At 40.4% G+C, this 15,990-nt stretch overlaps 1 protein-coding gene across 2 annotated transcripts in view; it reads left to right on the top strand.

Annotated features, from left to right (window-relative positions):
• LOC104926358 (BMP/retinoic acid-inducible neural-specific protein 3) overlaps nucleotides 1–15,990 on the top strand; it is a 53,810-nt gene that overhangs the window by 22,398 nt on the left and 15,422 nt on the right. For both annotated transcript variants that reach the window (XM_027290479.1, XM_019266922.2), the window contains exons 3-4: nucleotides 12,123–12,313; nucleotides 14,770–14,960. In XM_027290479.1, coding sequence (XP_027146280.1) covers nucleotides 12,123–12,313; nucleotides 14,770–14,960 — 382 coding nt within the window. The remainder of the gene's footprint in view (nucleotides 1–12,122; nucleotides 12,314–14,769; nucleotides 14,961–15,990) is intronic.

The following is a 15,990-nucleotide window of genomic DNA, read 5'->3' as shown; positions in this document are numbered from 1 at the left end:
CATACTAATAATACTGACGATGCCAAAATAAAGTGACAGCTGATGATGTGAAGCCAATAGTTCAAAAGTCATACATGTAGACTATGTGTATGTAGCCAATGTACTTGTTAAACTGTAGAACTAACAGGGATTAATTAATGCTAATCAATGAACTTTCTTGTTCTGCACATCCGAGAAAGGTCAGTGGAATAAATCCTGATAAATTCTGAGCTCAATTAGAGCTGTGAAACTTTTAGCTACTGAAATACTTTTTTTTAATTTGCACTGGAGAGTTTTCTGTCCTGTCAGTTTTCTAACTACGGTTATTTTTTTGTTTTTTTGTGGGGGTTTGCTGCTTAAATATTCACGATATTTGCTGCAATGCCTGTGTACGGCCTCACTAATCATTAAAGAAAACGCTCATACATCGATACAGCACAGATCACGGGTGCTGGGATGAAGCACTAAGAGAGAAAAATACTGTATGGACACGAGTTAGGGCTTCATGTCCATGTCAATGTTTTTCATCCGTAAGATTCGGCTAATTTAACACGCAGAAGACTTCATTTAACATCAACAGTGATCATATGAAGATGCTTAATGTACCGTTACTATATGAGGTAGCGTGTTTTGTTAAAGATTTAATGTTCACTGACCGAAAAGTAGTTTCACAATCACAAACTGGTCACATCCAACTCTCGTTAAATACAGCGTCTGCCTGTCTGTTAATAGAGCGTTTCCCAAACTGTTTAACTATTCTAATTTGCCTGCCTTTCCGAGAAGATGAGAAGATCGATACCGTCGTCGTGAGCTTGACATGGAGCTACAGCCACCAGCTAATTAGCTCAGCTTAAAAAAAACAAAACAAAAAAACGAACTAGTTCTATTCACCTCTAAAACTTCCAACTTCAGTCCAGCACACATCCTCCCGTAACAACGGACAGACGTGAGACTGGCACATATCCGAGAAGGTCGAAGCATTCCTTTTTTAAAAGCACGGCCGTGACACAGTTTACCGTTCACACCCGCGGCTGCCTGAAGGCTCGAGGGCCTCCATCAGACGCAGTCACTGCAGCAATCACTCACTTATAATTTCACCATGCAAAATGTAGGTTTATATGTTGGTTTGGGAGGATTTTGCAGTATAAATTCACTGATTCAGCATCGTTCTTGGACGTTGGAAGAAAGAGAGAATCCTCTTGCATGTTTTCATTAATAGTAGCTGTTTCCTGTACAGTTACAGTAAGCTGCTGTAGAAATTTCGGGTGGGCTTTCTAATGTCCTCCCCTGACCTTTTGTTAAAGCACTCTGGTGAAATATTTATCGCTTGCAATGAAATGGACTGCAGGCAAATCAGGTGAAGCTGTATTTAATGATAGAGATGGGAAACGGAGGGGCTGAACTTTCATCTGCCCTGGTTGAATTAACTCACGAGTGTCCATCTGTACACCTGTTGTAATATGCCGGTTAAAGAGCAGATTAAATTCCAGGACAAGGTCGGTCCAAGGCCACTTTAAACATGGACGTGATCAAGTTATCTGAATCCTAGTGTGAAGGCAGTGCTGCAGCGGCAGCAGGGGAAGGAAAAATGGACTGCTCATAAAAACCTTCTAACTTCTTTATTACAACATCAAAATGATGTAAGGGAGAAAATGCAACACAACTGCATATCTTATATTAGTGCACACAGAGGACATATGCTTTATGAAAGCCCCATTCATGCTTATTTAGTAGGCAGACTGCATTATTTCCCCCCGTGTTGTCATGCACAGAGGGTTTATTGGAAGCATGTGAGCAGGCAACGCTCACAAAAAGGTATCTGGCACATGCCAGGCAGCATTAGGACGTATGTCATGCAGGCACGTTGCTATCAGCTGGCTGTATATCGCATTATGCTGCCTTCCAAACCCTCCAGGGAGCCACCTGATCAGGTGGTCAACTGAAATATGTTGATTAGCACCGAGGGGAAAAAAGATGATTTGTCATGACAGCGACACAGTTTGAGATATCGGCATACGACTGAATTAATGGAGATTGGGTCGTGAATTATATCCTTTGTCATTTAGGAGGATGTTGTCCAGGCTTCAGGAAATATACAGACAGGGTTCCTGACATCTATGGATCTGCGCAAGGATACTTTATGGCTTCGGTGAACAGTTGCTGCATTAGAGCTTTTTAATATTTCCCTTTCTGGCAAAAGGCAGCGATCCGTTGGAGCCGGGCTGCATGGGCGGCAAGATTAATAGTCTTATCATGTGGCCAAGTGATTAGTGAGCTCTTAGTACTTATTACTCTGCATTATCACAGAATCCCCCGAGAGGCTTCTGTCAGCTGCAAGGTTGTGTTTGAGGCTCTCTAGATTACCACAATGCGGCATTGATTAATAGTAATGATATTAAAAAGAAAAACTAACCTAAAAAGTAAATAGCTTGTAAATCTTCCTAAATTGAAATTCACTTTGGATTCTTTCCCATTTGATTTCCAAAAGGAATCTGGATTTGAAGACAGGAGCGATACAGCTGTGGGCAATCTTTTTTTTTTTGGTTTTGGCGAATAATAGCTCCCTTTCCATGCCGCGTTGGTGGGACGATTTTAGGGAGCTCACACCTGGAGCTGGCTCATAAAAAATTCAATAGGGTTGTTTTATTAAAGAAAGTGGGCACACTGCAATATTCTCTCAAGGGGGGCAGCAGATTTCATTTCTACGGTACGCTCCTGTGGTCCTTAGATCTCCAGTGTACTGACAGGAAGAGGAAGTGATGCTCTGTTGCATCCTTTCTGTCAACTTTCAGTGCTCGGCAATGTGGGCGACCTATTGCTCTGTGGAGCACCTTTATGTATCTTAATTATTCTGTCCAGTGTCCCCTGAGTAATTATCCTTTAAGGTAAATTAGCTTGGTTATTATCAGCTGTCTTTTTTAAGGAAACATGCTGCATTAGTTTCTTAATTAAATCGTTCCTTCACAACACTGGAATGAATTCAAACGATTTCGCTGCTGTTTGATGCTCACAGCTCTGATTTCCTTGCAACGAGGATTACCAGGGATTATTGCATTTGAATGTCCAAAATCTGAAGTTAACAGAACAATTGTATATTGGGTTTATTATTTAGCTGAATGACAGATGATCAGGGTGCTGTATATGGATAATTTGGACATGGAACTTAAACAAAGGTCAAATATTATTCAGTTCAAGAAGAAATACAAAAACAATATTTTCCTGAGGTATAAGAATGAGGAAGGACAGTGATGTTCACTGTTGGAATTGTTAAAGACAGATTTAGGATGATCACAAATATGTGGTTATATGGTTTACCTGGGTGTAGATTATGTATGTATGGGTATGAAAATGTGAAAATGTGAAATTATGTATATGTATAGAAATGTATGCACAGGAGACAGTCTATGAAATAATTATAAGTAATAATAATTTAATAAGTAGAGGAGATGGGGTTGGAATATATAAATGTAAACTTTGACACATGACAATAAAACAGGCTTAAATTAGTTTTAGGTTTGGTAACACTTTTCCCTTTTGTATCGGCATTCAAGGCACATTTTATTTAATATTTACAAAAAAATAAGATGTAGATGGAATATGAATAAAAAAAATGAGATCCAGAGTTTAGGAGTGTTGAAACTTCAGGCTTTGATTCATGTTGCTGAAGCTGCTGTCAACACGGATGTTTAAATCACCAACATCCAAGTAATTACTTTATATTTAAAATGAAGGAAAGCCAATTGGTTTAGAAAGGAGTGAATTAGAGTGTCAGTGAGTGTCGCCATGCATCAACATATAATGAGATAAAACAATGGGACTCTGATATTTATCTGCAAGTTTATTTTGCAGACTGGAGCATGAAGGACACAGCGAGCCTTTGAGTTGAGCTCGATCAAAAAGAAAGCAGCTTCACTGTTTGATTTACTTCAAATGCAACGAGCAACAGTAGATTTCTCAAACCACGGGGGAGTCTGAGGTGAGTGCTTTAGAGCACTGCTTCTCAACATCCCACTGCTTCATTCACACTGAGGTCCTTTGTCTCGTCTCCTCTCCTGAAATTCCCTCAGAGATTTTGGCAACTCCAAGTTTCTCCTTGTGGTTAAAAAAGATGTAATAAATGGGAAAAGTGTCTTAACGGGGGAAAATCACTGACATTTGAAATAGCAACTGAGGAAAAGTGTTGGTCTCTGCACTTTATTTTTGTCAGAAGAGACAAGATGAGACAGCATACCCCAAATCAGCACCGTTAATTGCTTGGTTTTTACTTCAGTTCTCACTTTTTATTCAAGAGGTTGCTGCAGGCAAGTGAAGTCGGTAATTTCTCTTGGTAGAGCTGTCTCGCTAAAGTTTGATTCAATAAACATCACTAACGTCTAAAAATAGGTGATGGTTCAAGTGTAAACGGAGGGAAGCATCATTATGGTTTCTCTTTTTAAAACACACTAGTAGCATGGGTAGATAGTAGTGTAAGTGGAGATGGCCTTCCACTAGCCTGGTTTAAACTAAAATACCTCAACACATATTGAATGTCTTGCTAAAACGTTCATGTGTCAAGAGGATGAATGCTGCTGACTTATTATTATTATTATTATTATTATTATTATTATTAATCACAAACTGATGCACCAATCTGATGCCGGCGGAGCAGAGTAATTCCTGTTTGAAAGAATCTGAGTGATTCGATGGTCGGGCCTCAGTTATTACGTACAAAAACACAGATTTAGAACTTAATTTACTGATTTGTGAAACTGGATCATGAAGACAGATGGCTTCAGCCTAACTACTTACTAAAGTGGCTAATTCTTAATTGTTACTCCTGGATGCCAGTAAGAAACCTTTGGTAGGCTGGGCCACCACTGGTTTGGAGGAAACCATAAAAGAACCTTTTATATTTACATTTTGGTGAGCTGCTTGTGTCATATTATTAATTCTAGTTACATGATACAGTTTTAGAAACCCGTATCATGGACTGACGGCGGCTTTAGATTCAGAAACAAAAGCTGCATCATGTTCCAAACTATGTGTAAACAAGGCATGAAGACAAAACGCAGCACCTGCTAACATCCATTGTCTCAGCAGTTTCTGTGCTGAATGCTGCACATTGTGTTTGTTGTTATAATGTGAGAAACTTCCAATCAATACGCGCCTGTGGCCATTGTTCAGGTACAACAATAGTAACAGATAAATCTTGAGCTTGTGTTTGTTGTAAATGATCTTTCTTTTTTTTTTTTTTGGCGGTCTCTGTTTGTTTGAGAGGCACAACACTTGAGGAAAGAGGGTGGGAGGGATTGGAAGTGACAATATTATGTTCTGGTCTGGTTTCCTTCATGTGTTGCTCAGACCTCTGCTAAATCCTAATAAATGCAGTTGGAGATAGATTACCGGACTCTGTGCTGTGAGTTGCAGCGTTTGAGCAGTGATGGATTAATGAATTCACACACAAGTTATTCCTCTTTTCAGTTTCCCGTCTCTTCAAAGTTTGAATTTGAAAGAAATTCTGACAAATCATCTGCAGGAAATGAAAGCGGGTTTGGTGTGTGTTTGTATGCGTTAGTGTGTCTTTTTGGCGAGTCACCGCCGAGCACAACCATTGCTTCCAATGCAAACACAATGTGGGCCTTCCGCCTCAGCCACCTGTCCTGGGGAAACCCTGCCAAGGGAAGGCTGCCATATCCACCAGGGTGAAGGCAGGAGTGTTGACATGTATTTGGCCGCGTTCGGAACATATTGCATTTGGATAATGCATGTGATTATTTTTTATGGGATAAGATTTCATTATAAATATTATTTGACTGTGGAAAATTCAATATGCTCATTAAATGGTATTAAACTGCTTAAACATTAGGCGGCATGCCAGCGAATAAATGTGGATACAAGGAATGTCAGAACTACAGAGAGAGAGAGAGATGTATTTATATATTTTACTTAACAGTATCAATACACCAATCTAAAAAACAAATACTCCAATCTAAATAATTTAATGTTCTGCATTCGAAATCCTATTTAAGTATAATCAGTTAAATGCACTTTTACAAGGAGTAGTATAACTATAAATACAGTACGTCTCTGCAGAAAAATGGCTACTGTAACTGATATAGCACATGCATATTGTTGTACAAGGTAACTATTTGTTCCTGAAGGTGTAATCAGGGGTAGGAAAGAAGGAACCTTCTGCTACACAAACTTATATTTTGGACTTTTCTGCAGTAATTTACAATATCTCTTGTGAAATACTGGGTACTTTCACCTATGTGGACCTTAACAGTTATTTAAATTCAACCATCTCAGATGCAGAAATAATTCCTTCATTCCCTGAAAGTGTCAACAACTGTTAAAAGAGGAGTTGTTAAGGTTGACAACCGCTGGTGTGGTGATTTAACAGTAATGAAACTGGATTAATGTTTCATAATTAGTAATTATCTATTAAATGAAGACACTGAAGTGAGAAGTAAAATATCCTCTGGTATGTAGTGCAGTATAAAGTAACATGAAATAGAAATACTCAAGCAAAGCACAAGTGATCGAAAACTTGAGTTAACATTGAACCAGTCGAGAAAAAAAAAGGACCTCTTTAAAATTTGGAGAAAATTCAACAACTCAAACAACTTGGCCGTGATAGCGTCCGCCGACTTAAACTGATGAAACCGATGTACCTTGGCGAAAAAGGAGCAATGAACTCGATAATAATAATGACTTAGCTGGTTTAGAGAGGATTGCAGCCCCTAAAATCAACTCCGTGGTGAAACCCATTTCCTTTCCTCCTCTCTCTGCAGGACGAACCATTTGGCCTATCGGGGGTTTAAGATAAGACAGGGCTTGCTTATCACAGTCAACGATAACTGAAGAAACGAACGACAGCGGGGATTTGAGCAACTCTCTGTACCTGTTCTCTGCCCACTCCTTCTTCTCTCTCTCTTTCGCGCTTGCTTCCTGTGTATTCCTTTTTCGTCCCCCACAGAACGTGCTGTGGCTTTGAACTAGTGCTCTCACGCTGCAAAGTGGAACTCGAGAGACACAGTGTCCCATTTGAAGAGGTCATTTATTTGTATGGCATGAAATGAGGTGAAGATTAATAGCTACACTAGATATATCTGAACAAGAGATTAGTCAAAGGCTTCGTGTGAATACTACAGTGTCAGCAAAAAGGTCAACGGCTACCACATATCCATTAAACATCATTATGTTTACATGCTGCCTACAGTTTCCGCTTAACATCGCGTGAATCAGTGTCTTGTTTTGTGATTATATGACAGAAACTGAAATCTACGCAAATCTCGCCACTAGTTCGTTCTAACTTTTGTGTGATTTACACTTTGTATCATTCAAACATCTGGGTGTTCGAGCTTTCCTCATTACTCCTGGTTTAATGTGATATATACCCTTTCAAAAGGCCACACTCCCCCCATCCATCATCAGCAGCCAAGGTTGTTCAACCCGTTCTGATTACAGCAGTCAAGCTTTTATTTTGGAGGGAGAATCGTGCACCATTTGACTGATAGGATAACGCAGATGGCATAAATTCACTGAATGTTTACGTCCGCCAGAAATAATCCATCAGTCAAAACAATGAATCATATGCATTCCCCGCCTGTTTTTTATGTTCTGCGGCTACGTTCCATTGCTCTGTAAAAAAGAAAAAGAAAAAGGCATCAGGATGTCGCCCATCAAACCATTTTTAAAACGAACAGTTTGCTCTGTAAAAAAAAAATCAAACGGGCTCTTTGAGAAACATTTTTCCCCTTCCTTTCTTCTCATATAAAATATATGATATAATATATAATATGTGAGTAAATTGGGCGGCAGTGCCAGGCGGATTCAAAATAAATAAATAAGAAATTGGCACAGCCTCCCAGAGAGATTTCAAAGTAATCACAACCGATCTGTTATAATTACAGCTGTGATGTCTGTCTGTGACTCCATAACTGTCTCTTCATACGTTCATTCAGAGGGAACAGGGTCGCAGAACATAAATGCAGTCTCGCCCCTGGCCTCATATGAGACTCTCTTTCAACATCAAAGATAGTTGTGGTCTTCAAACAGTCTTAATCTTTTGCAAGTACATATTTAATTAGCTACAGATGCTAAAATAGGTTATTTCTCTGCAGGTTGGTTTTTATGCACATGTGTTTAGTTTATTTTCCCTCTACGTCAATTAGATTTTATGTTAGTATCTACTCAGACAAACTGCCTTTATCTGAGTTATTTGTCTGACTGTTGGTGAATCAGCCGATGAGCCGCGCTGCTATTTAGGTTCCGATTTAGAGGAATGAGGGAACGCTTCCTTTGCAAAGATTTAATGAACACATTACCTTCTAGATATATTGAAACATATTTCTGCTGCGGGAGTTGCATAAAAACCTTTTATATACCAAAGTATCTGATGAGTTTGAACATCCTTCATGCCTCTAGGAATGAAAAGTCGCTGTTACCTTCTCACTAAATATACGTTAAACAATGTAAGAGAAGTACTGTGGCTTAGTTAGTCTTTTATTTTCTGTGTGCTTATTGAAATCGGCTTGTTTAAAGCCACTAAAAACGGCAAAGGGTAGATGTCACACTTTATGTGAGCAATATGTGGAATTCAGCTTTAATGGTGTCTCTTCATTTCTTGGAGTTCATGGACTCTCTTCTGAATTAATTCTGAAAAGAAACAAAGTGAATCAAAACACCTCAGAGGGTTCAAATTATATATATATAAAAAAAGGCCGTAAACTGACTCATCTATGTGGACATTTATGCTTTTTATTTCACATTTCATTTATATTTGTAAATGGAGATTTTAGACGAGCTCTGCAGGTCTTCCTCTCCTATTAATTACCTGACACATGTTCACCATTTATAAGGAATGAATACAGAAACATGTGTTTAAATCTTGAATAGGAAATAAATAAATAAAAAAATAAAGGATGATTAATGATGAATAGATGAATGAAATGGATGATTATTTATGCAATTATTCTGTCATTATCTTTGTTTCCTTGGAAATATGCAAAAAACTTAACACATGAGATTTAAAGTAACCTTCAAAACTGACCCAGGTGCAGGAGCTCCAGCTGATATTTGATTGGCCCCTGAAGTGCATTCAGTTCAGAGCACTGCATTGGCAGAATGTTGAAAGAATAAATTATGCATGAATACATTTTTGTTTGCCACCTTTTCAAAGTTGATTTCGGAGTATTGTTGGGCTAAAATGGTCCCAGATTAAAAAATCCTGGAGTCCTGGATGGAACTGCTGGAAATCACCTATTCCCCATCATTAAACTGACCTCCACTGGTCTCGGAGGATGTGTTTGGTCCCAGGTTAGCTGCTGAGCCCCGTTCTGTTGCCTACTCTCCCGGCACCAGTTCTGCTGCCAGTTCCACCAGCGTTCCCCCACTGGGTCACACTCAAACTTCCTCCTCCCAGTGGTCCAAAGCTCCCACACTCCCCGTATGCTCCAATCTCCCAGTTTGGAGAGGGTCAGCTAGTAGGACTGCTTACTGCACAGCTACCTGCAGCAGCTACAGTAAGCAGGGGTCACTGGTCCTTTTGGTGATATGCTGGCCGCTCCTTGTTTGTAGTTTGTCGTCTAACCGATTATATTGCACCCTAAAAGATCTTCCAGTCCTGTTCTATTGTCGACATTATTTAACTTCATCGTATTTTAAAACCTTTAAGCTCAAAGCAGCGGGATTCCTGAGGTTCATGTTCAGGATATTTTCTCTAAAGTACTGTAAGACATTACGACCTTGCATTTTTGATCTTGTGATGCCTCAGTCACACGGCGTTTGGCCGTTGGTTCTTTCTATCCAATTTGGTCAGAGCAGAACTTGTAGGCTCGCCTGCTCCGGGGCAAGAGAAAGCTCTGCCACTGAAATTACACCAAACCAACCTGGCATTGCAGTTTACTGGCTGTTCATGGCATCCAGAGACGTGGTTGGTCTGACAGTAAGACATATTTGAAGAAACAAAGAGATGAGCTTTTACAAGGTGAATGGATGTGTACACATCACTTCAGTGGTTTTATTTCAGAGTTTCTTTATCAACCTGTTGTGTAGCAACTTCCGTACCACACCATTGTCGTTGGAAGCATTGCATTTTAGCCATGCCAATGGTTTGGCTCTAGAGGTGGGAATGACTGAAAAATCTCTTAGATGGATTGCCATGACATTCATGAACGCCCTGACATTTAATGCGGTGCCACCAGCAGGTCAAAGTTTTATCCTAAGACACGTGTCAGTGATGCGATCCTACATTTCATTTCCTGCGGCCTCGCCACAAGTTTGACATTGATTGTTCTGAGTAGAGGGCTGTGGGATGGGTTGTCATGGCACGTGCACACAGGTACTGTACACACATTCATGTCACCCTAGGATGAATTGTAATTGCATTCATGATCCCTTAACTCTTCCGTCTATCACCAGGTTGAAATTGAAATGAGTAAATACTCTGATTAATGATCATACATGCACGACTAATTACCTTCACACCAGCCTCGGCTTTGTATTAAGTGCTAATTAGCAAATGTCAAGGTATAAGAACATAACTAAACTAAACCGAGAGGGTAACCATGGTACACAGTCATGAAGCTTGCAGGCCTGGGGCCGTGGTAGCACCGCAGGGCGAACGTAGCCGAGCTGCAGAGTCTTGTTGTAGAGTTGATGTGCGATATCTCTTAACAATCTATGTCAGAGCTCACAGCTCAGCCTCTGAGTGAGGTTGCTGGTTTAGTTTTATCTTTACTTTTGCTCCTTCCCTGATTAACGTCACACTTATGAGGCTTCTGCAAAGCATTACAGTTAGTGTCTCAAATGGATCCAAACCAAAATGATGAAATGAGTTATAGCCTGGCTGTACTGAGATGGTGCTGATGCACTTTGTCTTCCAGCTCAAGCTGCTATAAATGTTAAATTGTATTGACCAGAAAGACAGAAATAGCAGTTGGCCATTTGAATCTTTCTCTTGTTGTTTTTCGTCTTTATTTCTGCAATTTAAATTTAAGTAATTCTCCTTATTATGCATGCTCATGACTTATTTGACTTTGCAGAGCTATACAGATGAAGGATGCTTTGCACACCTCTCTTCTCAAAACACAGTATTATCAGACTAAACTTCGTACCGCTGCCAAATGTATGAAATAAAAAACAAAACACACACATACAAGTCTGATTTTTAATTCACACCAGTATCACTCCGTCAAGCTGAGTGCAGGTGTAGGAGTATAGAGAAGTATCTGTGAAGGACACTTCACATGGAAATGTTTCAACTTTTAACTTTCTGGTAGTAGAATAACTTTGTGTACGCTACGAGTCAAAGCACAGCCAAATGTACTCAGTTCAAAGAGCGGTGCCTTGGGCGAATGATGTACAAAAATACTCAAATGAATGCATGTAGGGTGCAGGATCGGGCTTTGTTGATTGAACATCCATATCCTTTATTTCCTCCAGTTTTGCTGTAGTTCAGATTAATATGCTGCCTTGGACATATCTATTTTCTCATAATGTATTTTTACAGTGAAGTAGAAAGTCACAGCAGCTTTAAAAGCTGTGAGAGGGAGATATGAAGGAAGACAGTACGAACTTTATTAAAATGCTGTTCCCTTCCCGCTGCCTTCCAGCACGAGCGTCATTATGCGTCGTGTTATCGTCTTAAAGCTGTCAGGTGCCACCAGATTTGAACATTTCCAGAGATATTATAATCAATGAAGCATGCGGAGGTTCATATACCCACAGCACATGTGGTCGAGGTCAGACATGCAGCGGCAGTTGCTCGAGGGGAAACTTTGTTTCACTATCATTACAGGATGGATTCTCCATCTGAGCAATGGGGTCATTTTCTCGTAGCACATTGTACTTTCTTCATTTCGGTGTATATCTCATGTCATGATGAGGCTATTAAGGAAAACATCTGTCAGCTGCGTAGTGGGAGCAAGTATCCATCCCAGGTGACAATCATGGTTTCAAATGACACTTTCTTTTTCTTTTTTCTTTTGTCTTCACACTACAGTACTGTCACCTTTTCTCATTCTCTATTTTTTTCTTCATCGTTTCCCTTTTACAGGAATTCCTTACATTGTGGAAAGCACAGAGGGAGATGTGCTGATTGACTTATTAACAAAGCTCTAAAATTCATGGTGTACTTATATTGTTTTTATTCTTTTCAGGGAGTTTGGGAGATGGAAGGTGAACAACTTGGCAGTGGAAAGGAGAGATTTCTTGGAGTCTCCGTTACCTCTGACCCCTGAGTTCGTCAGGAACATTCGACTCCTGGGCCGCCGGCCCACCACCCAGATGATCACTGATAATCTGATCAGGAAGTATGGTACTCACTTCCTGTTGTCAGCTACACTGGGAGGTAAAAATAAGTTGTTACGGGTCAATTACATTGTTTAGATATCTGTATAATGACTTCCATTAACCCCTGTGTGCTAACTAACTGAACTTTTGGAACAGATTGAAGCATCTGCTGCTCTAACCAGTATTTTGTAGTCCATTAAGCCGTGCATGCCTTAGTTTCTCATTTCAAGCTTTGCATTCTGGTTCAGCAAGTATGCAATTTTCAGTAATGTAGTGTATTTTCGGTGGTGATGCTGATGTTTGAAGAGAAGTTCCGCCGACACCGTCTTAGTTGTATAACAAGTTTATTACAACAAGTTCAGTACCGTACAAGTAAAACGTTACTTGGAGAGCTCCTGGCCGAATGATGAGAGACTCTCCCGACCTATGCCGGACAAGCCTTTATATAGGTTATTTTGTGCCTCCCCATGACATGCAGTGACAAGAGCTCACGGCAAACATACAATGAAGTTACTTAAGATCAAAGAAACAGAAAGATAATAAACAGTCCTTTCCCAGGAAAAAACCCCTATAGGCTTAACCTTTGACCCGACTCCTCATCAATGCATCTAAAGAGGTCTTGTCTTCTCCGGATTATCTGGGGCTCCGACCTGTCTGACGTAACTGACCCCCTCAGTTAGATAGCCTCTGCCCCAGGAGTGGACAGGATATCAGCCTGTGACTAAACATGTATTGTAAAATAACCCCCCAGTTAAATAGCCTCTGGCCGCAGGAGTGGTCTAAAGAAGTCTCTTCTTCAGGGCTCCGAACTGGCTGGGTCATATGCCCCTAGGTCAATAGCCTTTGTTTGTGACCAAACAGGCATCTTACAATAAAGCATTCATATAAGACTATGCATCTATGCGCATGCACCTCAGGAACAAAGGAGGAACTCTCAAACATTACAGTAATCTATAGAACGATGCTTTCTTGATGTCAAACAGATGTAGACAAAAACAGTTTCTGCATTTTCAGCAAGTGACCGTCGAATGGTTACCACATTTCAGAACCTGTCGCCAGTTAGATGATTAAGATTAATTCAGTGAGATCGTTGGAAACTGATGTTGATCATCTGTTGCACTAACACACCAAATATATTAAAAATTGTAATCGATGATTCATGCAGAAGAAACAGAAATTAAGGAGACGTACTATTAAAGTCCAGAACTATGAGGTGAAACGTGCTTTAAGGAATTACAAGGCTTCATTAGAGTATTTTGTTAACGAAAGCCTTCAGAATTCGCTCTCCCAGGCGTTGCATATGGAAAACAGATGGATATGGCACAATAACTCAGTCACAGTAAGTAACTGAATAACACAACACAGCAGAATAATATGCCTCTGGCGGAACGGCATCACTCTTCAGAGATGTATGAATGCATGTAAATGCCTGTGTACCCACCACTCCAAATCCCAATCACGCCACAGTCACCCTATTTGGGGTTTTTTGTGTTGTGATGAATGGACAAGCATTAATAGTCCTCTGAGTGAAGAAAAAAAACAAATTCAAGATGCCAGAGAGGCAAGTCCCTGCAAAGCAGATTTGCTTTTACAGAGCAACACTTGTCAATTACTTCAGACCTGACTCCCGGCTTAGAAAAGGTCGCTGTTGTGAGTGGCTGCATGTAATGCAACCACACCAGCAGCCCGAGCTGATGCAGCCCCTCGCTCTGGCTCTCAGCCAGCACTTAGTGGTATGAAGAGAGGAGAATGAGGAGTTTGCCTTGGATCGTTGCCAGAGATATGCCTCTGTGGTTCTGAATGGATTGCCTCTGTGTTCGGAAACATATGGACTTAATGAAATTAATAAATAGATTGTGTTATTAAGAGGGTGCCCTTCAGCAGCCGAGGAAAGAAAGGCAGCGGGCAGAAAAAAAATAGCCCTGAAGCATTAACACTGCATTATGATGAGAAATATGATGTGCAGTGTCTTGGGGACTCTCAAGCAAAGAGAGTGTGCTGCACCGTCGCCCCTTATGAAGTGCTGATTGCTTCTACGGGGTGACGTGGCTTCTCCTAATTGTGGTCAAGTGTCTTTGTGCTTCAGAGGCTTTTACATGGCTGCTCCTTTGCTCTTAACCACCTGGAATCTAGTCTATGTGTCTCTCCTGGAGCAAAGCAGGTAGTAGTTTCTTTTTTTTCCCTATAATATGGCCGTGTTAATTGGGATAACTCTGCAGCGCCGTTAAAACAGTGGCAAATGCAGACACTCACAGAAAATCCAAGATCCAAATCCAAACATCTGACACTGCTTGGCACAACTTTTTGACTGACAAGTGATTTGTGGGAGTGCAAGGCATAAACACCTCAGCACAAGTGCTTAGCACCAAAGATCGAGACAAACACCAAAAGAACACTTAAACACTTAAGATATTAAGCGTTTGATTTTATGTCAGTGAGATTACACTTGGAAAACCCTAATGTGCACTTTTCGAAAAGTACAAGCGAAATTAAAAATGTTGCGTTTCTGTGCAGGAGAAGAGGCCTTAACGATATTTGTGGACAAGAGGAAACTGAGTAAGAAAGCGGAGGTGAGCGATTACTCAGGTAACTCCTCCACTGTGACTCTGGAAGCTCTGCACCAGCTGGCTGCCTCCTACTTCATCGACAGGGAGAGCACTCTGCGCAAGCTGCACCACATCCAGATCGCCTCCACTGCCATCAAGGTAAACGCCTTCGTATCTCTATTGTCGAATTCCCTCAGACTATGCTGCATTTATTATTAAAGATCCTGTCTTCTCTATTCATTCTTCTGCCCCACATCAAAGTCAATATCATTATGTAACAATAAACTGATTTTCCACTGGTAAGAAAGCTTGAGGGCTGCTAGTCGTGGTCGATTATGTTTCTCCTATTTCTTTTTTTTTGCCTTTGGTTCCCACTGTGTCTTCTCTCATATTTCTACAAAATAAATCATGTTTTTCTGTGTTTGCATACTAATTTTACAAATTATGCTACATTGCCAAACTAAAATGATGTTTCTAAAAAAACAGGTAAATTAAAACATCCGACATCTCCAGTGACCACTGGAGGCATATGGCCAACTTACTTTCAAAAAACAGCAGTCTAGCCACAATGTTCACTGAATTTCAATGAGCAGACTATAAAAAAACAAGCATAATTGATTAAATTACAGTGGATTTGGGATGACCGACGTGAATACAAACACTAAAAAACAAAAGCATCTTCTGGAACAGCACGGGCCGGCTGCTCCAGTCTCTTTTGTTACAAAGCGTCAGACAGGATTTGATTGTAAACACGAGCTTGCACAAAATCACGGTACATGATTTCAGGGTTTTAGGATTTACCTCTGAATGCCATCTGGAGCCGCATCCCAGAGAAGCTTTGTTTGAAACCTCTTCTTTCATTCAAAGCATAATTACCATAACTGGAAGTGATGTGATATGATATGAAAGGCTCAGATATATAATGCCATTGTGTAAATGACAGCATGTAGAGTATGGAAGGAGAACCTGGTTCAGTAAACCGTTTCACTACAGCCTAAGAGTGAAATTACACGCGGGTTAAAAGACAATCGTGCAAACAGACGTTTGGTATCTTCTTAAGTTTCTATCCGTCATCTTGTTTACACATATTTACAGTGGTGCTCACACAGCTGGTGCAAAAAAGAGAAAGGACAGGGAGCGTGGACGGGGGAATCGAGCAGGTGTGGGATGAGTTGTCTGATCTGTGTTC

The sequence above is a fragment of the Larimichthys crocea genome, chromosome XVII (genome assembly GCF_000972845.2).
Source record: "Larimichthys crocea isolate SSNF chromosome XVII, L_crocea_2.0, whole genome shotgun sequence".
Taxonomy (NCBI): domain Eukaryota; kingdom Metazoa; phylum Chordata; class Actinopteri; family Sciaenidae; genus Larimichthys; species Larimichthys crocea.
This window is presented reverse-complemented; position numbering and strand designations above follow the sequence as displayed.